Source organism: Octopus sinensis, linkage group LG29, assembly GCF_006345805.1.
Source record: "Octopus sinensis linkage group LG29, ASM634580v1, whole genome shotgun sequence".
In the NCBI taxonomy this organism is placed as follows: Eukaryota; Metazoa; Mollusca; class Cephalopoda; order Octopoda; family Octopodidae; genus Octopus; species Octopus sinensis.
Window position 1 is genome coordinate 13,072,413 of NC_043025.1, and position 10,938 is coordinate 13,083,350.

At 39.0% G+C, this 10,938-nt stretch overlaps 1 protein-coding gene across 1 annotated transcript; it reads right to left on the bottom strand.

Moving 5' to 3' along the window:
* Window positions 1-341: 341 nt before the first annotated feature.
* LOC115226228 (sodium/calcium exchanger regulatory protein 1) lies at window positions 342-9,621 on the bottom strand. The gene is made up of 4 exons (XM_029797252.2): window positions 9,313-9,621; window positions 3,290-3,477; window positions 2,199-2,300; window positions 342-915 (listed from the first exon to the last, which is right to left on the bottom strand). Exons 1-4 carry the CDS (start codon window positions 9,383-9,385, stop codon window positions 865-867), a joined length of 414 nt encoding a protein of 137 aa, XP_029653112.1. The 5' UTR covers window positions 9,386-9,621; the 3' UTR covers window positions 342-864.
* Between the last annotated feature and the right edge of the window lie 1,317 nt (window positions 9,622-10,938).

Consider the following 10,938-nt stretch of genomic DNA (forward strand, 5'->3'; position numbering starts at 1 on the left):
GTCTTCTGCTATAGCCTCAGGCCAACCAAAGCCCTGTGAGTGGATTTGCTAGATGGAAACTGAAAGAAGCCTGTCGTATATGCATGTGTGTCTGTCCCACTAACATAGCTTGACAACCGATGCTGGTATATTTTTCGTCTCCGTAACTTCAAAAGAGACCGATAGAATAAGTCCTTGGGCCTATTAGCTCGATTAAAGGCGATGCTCCAGCATGACCACATATCCCTCACGAATATTTGAATCTTTTTATGTTCTTACATTGTAAAACAAACATGGCATTTGACAAAGAAAGCCGAATGCCAAAACACCAAATTAACTGGCAATTCAGAGAAGACATTTGGTTTGTTGAAAATTTATTAAACTTTAAATACACTGGCAGAATATAATTGGTGACATTTGAGCAGATCAGGCAGGGGGTGTGAGTGTAAGACATCTTAGAAGTAAATAGACCCGACCCCTCCACATTGTAGCATTTTACTTGTGTGAATCGTTAAGAAAAAGCACAAGACATCATGTCTACTAAATTCCTAGATTTAATTATTTGAAGGAGCCAAATGATGGATTCTATTATACCTCTGAGATGCCACCGTGTGTGTAGATGCAGAAGTGTTTCCTTGTATATGACTGATGAAGCAGGGGTGGGGAGCAAAATATGTTGGCTGATGTACAGAGATATGATAATTCACATAGATGTGTGTCTGTGCAGATCTATATATCTACATACACATACTTGTTCAATATATATCAATGCTTCTCAGCAGATTCAGGATGAGGGGTGAGAGTCATTAAGGTATTTCGAGTGGAGTGTGTGCTGGGGGGAGATGGGCGATACTGTTTAAAAGCGACCACATGGTTGTCATCATGTTACACTTTTTCATATTTCCTTGTGCAGGTCACACCACACGCTGACATAGTCTGCAAAACAAGACAACAGCCATATTAATTATGATCATCATCATCATTAGTACACAAGGCAAAATACTGGGTTGTCTAGAGAGTTCTTGCTAATTTATAGCAGCTTACCTTTCAACTTCGTTGAGTCCCTAAAATAGGGTTTGACTACACCTCTGTATGGGCTATCTTTTAGTGGAAGATGGTTTATGTTCCCATAACCTGTGTCAGTTCTGAGACCCTTTCGTTATCAACCTGGCTTTGTAGTACAAATGTCTTGTTTTGAATTAAAATCTTCCACTAAACCTTAGTCACAATTTATGTTCCCAATACTAGCTGAATGATAACTAAGTTATTTTACTAAATTCTTTGTTATATTTAAAGTAATTGAAAGAAACACAGAACACCTCAACAGAAATATGGTAACAGAAGGGTTAAGATATATAATAGAGAAACAATTCTTAACCCTTTTGATACCAACCTGGTTGAAACCACCTCTGGCTCTGTAGTACAAATGTCTTGTTTTCATAAGTTTTGAATTAAAATCTTCCACCAAACCTTAGTCACAATTTATGTTCCTAACACTAACTGAATGATAACTAAGTTATTTTACTAAATTCTTTGTTATATTTAAAATTAACTGAAAGAAACACAGATCATCTCAAACTAAATACAGTAATGGAAAATAAGAAAATCCATTTTCAGCAATTGCCGTGCGTTACCCCACCTTCCATATTCACCAGAAAGTTTATAAATATCTATATAATTATGTTTTTAAATATCTTTATTTTTCCCCTTAACACCTTTTTGACAGTTACTTATTATGAAATTTCTCTTATTTTCGACTCCATACACAGGGGCAGGAGTGGCTATATATGTTTGTCCCCGTAACCTAGCAGTCCTGGGGTCAATTTGCCCGACTAAAGCCGATGCTACAGCATGGCCATAGAAGGAAAAAAAACATACATATATGTAGTTGCCTGCTCGTGCATATATTGACACACATATATCTACATACATGGTGGTCCACTTCACACCAATATGTAAATTAATATATCATGGTGAAAGTGAGTAGCGTTTGGGTCTGCAGAGCTGGCAGCAGTCTGTCTGCGAAGACGGTTGGCAATTGTATATACAAATAGGTGGGCAATGTATAGTATATAGCAATCGACATTGTCAACTAAAACAAGCCATAAATCTGATATCCTCAGCAGCGTTGGGGGCGGTAGAGAGTTATCCCTTCCTACTACGATAATCATGTATTTATTTTATCTTGTTTCAGCTCATGAAGAGGTATGAAAACTTACCATAATCATGTTGGCACCCTCGACACTCCGATTGTTGATGGATTCCACACCATTTCCAACCTGGGTCTCCACTAGAGTATCCCCATCCATCTTCATGGAAACCTGAAAGAAAAAGATACACAGAAATATATGTTTGTATAGGAATGGCTGTGTGGTAAGAAGCTTGCCGGCACCCTGGGCAAGTGCTTTCTACCAAAGCCTTCGGAGTCGATTTGGTAGATGGAAACTGAAAGAAGCCCATTGTGTGTATATATATATATATATCACAGTGAACGACCAGGCTATCAGATGTTGTTACCCGTCGCCTTCAAGTGACACCACCCCACTATATAACTCATTAAAGATTCTAATCCAAATGTTGTAAACAATTGTTCTTGTAAATATTTGCAAATAAAATATATTTTTTCGACATCTCATCTTTGTTTAAAATTTATTTCAACACTTTTTACAGAAATGTGTGTATAATGACTTTTCAATATATACACATGGGACACTGAAGAGATCCCAGAATGTGGGACAAAAGACTCTGTAATAAGAATGATAATAAAGCTTCTGTTTCACTAGCAAAATATAACACACATGTAATTAAAGTGCAAGTGGCTGAGTATTCCATAGAATGTGGCAAGGCTGAGAATTGAACTCATGATTGGGAGCCACACACACTAGTCGAACTTATAATTTTTGTACTCAATTAAGGGGGGGGGCTATTCAAGAATATTTAAAATTTGACACTTTAGAGACATCAGGTCATGTCACTTTCATCAGTTTTACTCATAAGAACTGATGTCTCTAAAGTGTCAAATTTTAAATATTCTTGAATTGTTCCCCCCCCTCACTTTTTTTTGGGGGGGGGTTTCCAGCAGAGAGGTAGTGGCGAACCTTGTTCTATGAGTAATGCTGCAATGGACTAGGGGAATACATACGCCATGGGAACCAGGTCCATGAGCCTGGCTAGGCTTTAAAAAGGGTGCATATATTTTTTTTTGCTATCCTTCCAAAAACTGTTTATCTCACAGCCATGGTAAAAAGATACACACCCAAGTTTTAATGCTGTGCAACCAAACCCCTAGTTTGCAAAAATAGAACTTTACCTTCACAGCACGACCATCGATGGTTTGTGAATCAAAATCTTCCCCAATTTTAAATGCAACTTCTCGTTCTCCGACACTTGTGATGGTTTTGATTGTCCACGAATCACCATCATTCGTGATTAATTGACACAGTTTTGAGCTTCCAGAGAATTTGTCGTTGGCCAACGCTCGGTTTTCAGCTGTGACCCCTGCAAATAGATGAAAGAATCTGTTGAAATACACTTTGTTTTGTTTCAATAAATTTAGAAATAAAGAATTTAGTAAAATAATCTTTGTTGGTTTTTATTCTTTATCTGGAACAATAATTAATATGAAATATTCATGGAAGTGGCTTGTTTACCAACAATATGGTTCAGTCCCAGTGTGTGAGTAGATTTGGCAGACGGAAACTAAAAGAAGCCCGCCATATATATGTGTGTCCCCAACCTTGCTTGATAACCAATAGAATAATTGCTCGACCAAAGACGGTGCTCCAGCATGGCCGGAGTCAAATTACAGAAACAAGTAAAAGAGTACATACAATATATTCAACCCCTTTTCTTATATTTATGCTGAAGTTGTTTCAATTCATTTTTAAAAGAATGATCTCATGTTTGAAACAAATTAGCACAAAACCTTGATGGAAAAAATTCTAAATTAAATTACTATAAAACAAGAAGTTTGTATCACAGAACCAGTGGAGGTGGTCTCAGATGGATTGCTGTTAAATATGTTGAAAGGCCAATTTTGGCAGGAATAGTAGTGTATATAGTATGGGGACAATTTGGAAAGACAGGAGGGAACTAGCCATATATATGGTATTGGTAAGGACTAATTTTTGAGAGGAAGAAGCAGATGTATGTAAAATAATTTACATACTTAAGAATTGGCTGAAATAATAAGAAAAGTTGCTGGTTGATTACATCAACCCTACTGCTAGACTTGGTACTTAATTTATCAGCCCCTAAATAGTTAATAGCACACTAAACCTTGGTGAAATTTGTTGCGGCAAGTCAAACATGAGAAAGTAATATTAATTGATATGTAGGGAGGAGCTCTCTGAGACATGGGATGTAGATTAGTAGGGAATCCCTAGGTGAAATCTGACCCCTTAAGAGGGAATCAAACGAATTTGACGTAAAATAGGTTTTGATTGAGTTGAAATTCCTTAAAGATTCCTCGAGGGGGGATTTAATGATTTTCCCATATTAAAGAATGTTTCTGGCAAATACTTTCTGATTCCATACCAAAACCGCCACAGCACTGCACACCATCCCCCACTACTCCCGACCGATATTTAACGCCCAAAATTCCTGACCTCCAGAGGTCATTCGCTCAATTATTTATTTATTCAATAACCTGCACAGATTCCTGTTCTCACTCCTATCCCCAACACACCTCCCCCGCATCATACTATTCTCTGTGTTCTTACTTGGGAGCAACTCAATGAAGTCATCTGCTAGAAACAGCAGCTAAATCACATCCGAGCTTCTCGCAAGAGAACCAAGATACACAGTGGATAATGTCACAGATGCTGTACAAAGCAGACAGGAGGAATGGTCATGGATGGAACATACAGTCCCCTTCAACAGCTGAATCATACAACTTCTTTTATTTGTTTCAGTCATGAGGCAGTGGTAATGATGGGGGCACTGCCTTGAAGAAGTTTAGTCAAACAGGTTGGCCCCTAGAACCCTTATTTTTGGGGGGGAGTCAAGTAGTTATCCTATTGGTGTCTTTTCTGGCGAACTGCAAAGTAATGGGGATGTAAGCAAACCAACAGCTGTTGTCAGGTAGAAGCGGGGAACAAACACACCCCCAAAGACCTGTGAGTGGATTCGAAAGGTGGAAACTGAAAGAAGCCCATCATGCGTGTGTCCGTCTTTGTCCCCCACCACTGCTGGTGTGTTTACATTCCCCATAACTTAGAGGTTCAAAAAAAAAAGAGACTGACGAAATAAGTACTGGAGTTTTCAAGGTGGTGCCCCAGCATGGCCACTGTCTGATGACTGAAATAATTCTTTAAAAATTAACAAATATGGATCTCAAAACCCAAGGTACCCCTAAATGAGCTGCTACACAATATTAACCCCCCCCCCCCCTTCACATCTAGCTATAGCACACCATGAAAAAGTGGTTGGTAAGCAAATACACGATCTTTTGGGATGAGTTGGATAATGTACAGAAGTGTGTGTATATATATATATACACGCACACATATATATATATATAGGCGCAGGAGTGGCTGTGTGGTGAGTAGCTTGTTTACCAACCAGATGGTTCTGTCCCACTGCGTGGTGCCTTCTGCTATAGCCCCGGGCCGACCAATGCCTTGTGAGTGGATTTGGTAGACGGAAACTGAAAGAAGCCCGTCGTATATATATATATATATGTATGTATGTGTGTGTATATATGTTTTTGTGTCTGTCCCTCTAGCACTGCTTGACAACCGATGCTGGTGTGTTTACGTCCCCGTCACTTAGCGGTTCGGCAAAAGAGACCAATAGAATAAGTACTGAGTTTACAAAGAATAAGTCCCGGGGTCGATTTGCTCGACTAAAAAGGCGGTGCTCCAGCATGGCCGCAGTCAAATGACTGAAACAAGTAGAAGAGTAAGTGGGAATGGTTATTATCGGTTTAGCTTAGAGACAAGAAAATTTGGCCAAGCCAAAAGACAAGCTACTTCAACTTAAGTTGTGTCTCCTGGAACCAATATAGACACAGGACGAGGTATGCCTATATATATATATATACTCTCCTTTACTTGTTTCAGTCATTTGACTGTGGCTATGCTAGAGCACCGCCTTTAGTCAAGCAAATCGACCCCGGGACTTATTCTTTGTAAGCCCGCTAAGTAACGGGGACGTAGACACACCAGCATCGGTTGTCAAGCAATGCTAGGGGGACAAACACACACACATATATACGATGGGCTTCTTTCAGTTTCCGTCTACCAAATCCACTCACAAGGCATTGGTCGGTCCAAGGCTATAGTAGAAGACACTTGCCCAAGGTGCCACACAGCAGGACTGAACCCGGAACCGTGTGGTTCATAAGCAAGCTACTTACCACACAGCCACTCATATATATATGTGTGTGTGTGTGTGTATATATATACACACATATGTACAGAATGACTCCACCCATCTGTGACTCACTTAAAATGAAAATCTCCAGATCTGAAGAATTCTTTAGAATGTCAACGCAACCTTTGCTAGAAACAACAATCAGAACCAGCTCATTTATTATTATAACGCACACACCTACACAGTCCATCCACAAATGGCACCTACCTCCAAATTTATTATCAATACTCAAAGCAACTTTTACAACCATGATAATTCCTGTTATTGTCGTCAGTGAGACCTGAATATTGGGGTCAAAAATCTAGAAAAGAACAGGACCCTATACACTACCTTTCTTTGTCATTAATAATGTCTTCTAATATAGACAGAAGGCCGAAGATTTGAGGGAGGGGCCATTTCATAGCATCAACTCACCCCAGCTTCATGGAGATGTGTGGGTTCAATTCCCAGACCAGGCAATGCACTGTATCCTTGAGCAAAACACTTCATTTCACTCAGCTGGGGAAAGTGAGTAATCTTGCGATGGACTGGTGTCCCCTCCAGGTTGGGGAACCGACATACCATGGAAATCGAGGAAACTGTCCCTTATGGGTCAGCATGACTCTAGAAGGTAACTTCACCATTACCTTACCCCACCTTCCACTTTTTGTCTTATTAAAGCATCGTCTTTTGTCTGACCCCTTTACAGTCTGTAGTAGCCCCTTTATGAGTAACACTGCCATAATTCAGTGTCTCAGCTAGACAACCTTAACATATATATTCTTCAGTATCCCTGTTTTGGGCCCTATAAGCACCAATTATCTAGTTTTCATGGCATATAAGTGACTTAGAGCACAACAACCCCCGTGAATGGGACCCCAGTTTTGTTGTAGGGTTGCCCTTTTACATTTATATATGTATACACACTTCTTTTAAAGCCTAGCCAGGCTCATGGGCCCGGTTTCTATGGCGTATGCGTTCGCCAGTCCATCAGAGTGTTACTCATTTTTGACAGCTGAGTGGACTGGAGAAACGCGTCTCTCGGTCCAGGAATTGAAACCACAATCTTACGATCATGGTGCTGACACCCTAACCACTAAGCAACTCCACTACATATATGTATAAATAAATATAACAAATGCATATATATGTATGACTGCTTATTAGACAAAATTCAGTGGAAAAAGGAGAATGATATAATTTACAAAAACAAATTAACAATGAAAGATAAAATAAAAAAGAAACGTAAGTAAATAGGGGCACCCCCAACCCCTGGCTTCCAATTATACACCTACACCAGGGAATATCATTGTAAACACTACAGAAATGATCTGAGGTAAGCTGAACCTATCACAGCATTAGAGTGGCAGATGGCGGGACTGGGCTGTATCTTAAAAGTGTATACAGATACACGTATATACATTCATATATATGTATGTATATATAAATAAATATATATGCATATACATATATCTATATGTGCACATGTATACACACGTATATATATATATACACACACACATATATACGACAGGCTTCTTTCAATTTCCGCCTCCCAAATCTGTTCACGAGGCTTTGGTCGGCTCAAGGCGAAAGTAGAAGACCCTTGCCCAAGATGCCATTTGTTTGGGAAGGGAGCTCCTTATCACACAGCCACGCCTTTATCTATTCCTAACAGTATTTTCGGTCCCAAATACATAAACACAATTTGGGAGGAATTTGATTTATCGATTACATTGACTTCAGTGCTCAACTGGTATTTATTTCGGATCAGGACACCCACATAAGTTGGAGTTTCTCCGTTCCGACGGGTCCCCCCCCCCACGCTTCTTGATCCGAAACTCTTCCCAATATTGAAAAACATCAATACATGTCGGAGTTACAAAGAAACGCGCGAGATGTGCTAGAAACAACAGCTAAACAGGTGCAGGAGTGGCAAGTAGCTTGCTTACGAACCACATTGGTTCCGGTCCCACTGCATGGCACCTTGGGCAAGTGTCTTCTACTATAGCCTCGGGCTGACCAAAGCCGTGTGAGTGGATTTGGTAGACGGAAACTGAAAGAAGCCCGTCGTATATATGTATATGAGGTCAAAACAGAGAATACGATTGGTTAAAATTCGAAGAATTAAACTACGTAAAAGTTACAAAATACATTTTTCTCAAAAAAACTAATTGAAATTAATGTTTTCTTTTGACACATTCTACCAGTATACGAAGTTTCAAATTATTTATATAAGTAGAAAGTTCTGTCCATCGTTTAGAAAAGATCCTATGTTTGTTTGTTCCCCCTGCATCGCTTGACAACCGATGCTGGTGTGTTTACGTCCCCGTAACTTAGCGGTTCTGGAAAAGAAACCGATAGAATAAGTACTGGGCTTACAAAGAATAAGTCCTGGAGTCGATTTGCTCGACTAAAGGCGTTGCTCCAGCATGGCCACAGTCAAATGACTGAAACAAGTAAAAGAGTAAATCTCCCTTAAATCACAGACATTTTCGTGTGAAAATACGAAGTTTTTTAACAATTTTTTTTTTTTTGTTACTAAAAAGTTTTCGGAAAGCATCCAAGATACAACTATGTGTGAATAAAAGACATGAAGGCCAGAATTAGAATATCTTTGATCATAGGTCTGCTGGTTCAGGACTGACCTAGGGCTAAACAACAACAAGAAGAAACAATCTTTCGACATTAGTAGACGAAATCATTCACCCACGCAGCCTTCTTCCTTCAATGACAGACAAACGGGCTTAGCCCGACAAAGGAGGTGAACGACACTCTGTAGACCAATACCGAAGGAAGGCCAAAGATAATGTCCCGCCAGATACTCCATGCCTAAATAAAAGAAAGGGTGGTCACGGCTAGAGTATCTTTGGTCTCAGAGGCCTACCGGAGGAGAACAAGAACGACCAGAAAAATAAGTAAAGACACATTTGATTCAAGTCCTAGGTATACTCAGCCAGAATAGAACATATTCCTTACCTACAGCCTTCATATACTCATCGAAGTTCTCGCTGCTTATAATTTGCCATTTTCCGCACAATTTCGAAGCCATTTTGATTAATTAAGTCTTAATTAACGGGTAATTCCTAATTAAGGTTTCTCTCTTCCGACCGGTATACTCGTAAGTTTCTCTCTCTTCTTATGTACAGGCCTTCTGTTGTTCCTCGTCGTTCCACACGTGACACTCCTGCCTCAGTTCTTCTGTAATGGAAGCTCCACTGGTTAATGAGCTGCTGTGGCTGTGTATTGAACCTGCGAGGTGAGGTTGAGCGCTGTTTCTGGGAGGCCGGAGAATGAATGAATGCAGAACGGCGCCGTGGTTGGTCGGTTTTTATAGAGGACGGAGGGGGAGGAGTGGGGACGGTGAGAGAGAGACAGACAGATAGACACATGGAAAGAGAGAGAGACAGACATATAGAAAGAGGGAGGGAAGGAGTCGAGAAGTGTGCGCGAGTGTAGGCGTGTCTATGTATGTACATATCTCAGGCCTCTATTGCTCTGTGTGTGTGTATACATGTATTTGTATTGTTGTGCTTGACGTAGCTTCCTGCTCTGTCTGTGTGACAGTGTATACACGTGTATATATATATACTCTGTGTATATACGTCCGCATGTTTGTTTAATTAAAAAATTGTGTGTGTATGGGGGAAAAAAGTCAAGATAGAAAATAATTTATCTTGACTTTACATCAACTCGTGTGTTCCTTTTCATCCTTCCACATACATACATATATATTATACACACACAGATATTTTTTTTTCTGGGTATATCTACTACAAACTATTGGTAAAGTCATTCTTCTGTACTACAACACAACAGAATAAATACCTATTTCTTTACTACCCACAAGGGGCTTAAACACAGAGGGGACAAACAGACGGATTAAGTCGATTATATCGACCCCAGTGTATAACTACCATGACCACCACCACAATAACAATGATGCCACTATCTATTGTGATGAAGGTGTGTATATAGGAAGGAGTGTATATAATAGACGTGTGGGTGTGAGAGCATTGAAGAACATAAGTGTGTCTGTCTTTAATAGGATTGTGTGTGTGTGTATATATATATACATACATATATATGTATGTATACATATGTACATGCATATATATGTATGTATATATATGTACATACATACATACATATGTATGTATGTATATATACATACATATGTATGTATGTATATATACATACATATATATGTATGTATATATACATACATATATGTGTATGTATATATATATATATACATATATGTGTATGTATATATATGTATGTATATATATATATACATACATATATATCTATGTATATATATATATAATTATTTGAGGGAATATTATTCCTAACTTACAGGGAAAAATTCAATTTAGAAATACTAAATCAAATTTCACAAAATATAATATATAAGAATTAGAAAAAAACACCTTTTATCAATTCAAAATGAACAATTAAATTATACCATCTAGAAAATTACATATAATAGAAATATTAAAGCACCAACCGATTGTGGCTATTTACTAGCCTCCTGTGCTGGTGGCACATAAAAAGCACCCACTATACTCATGGGAGTGGTTGGCATTAGGAAGGGCATCCAGC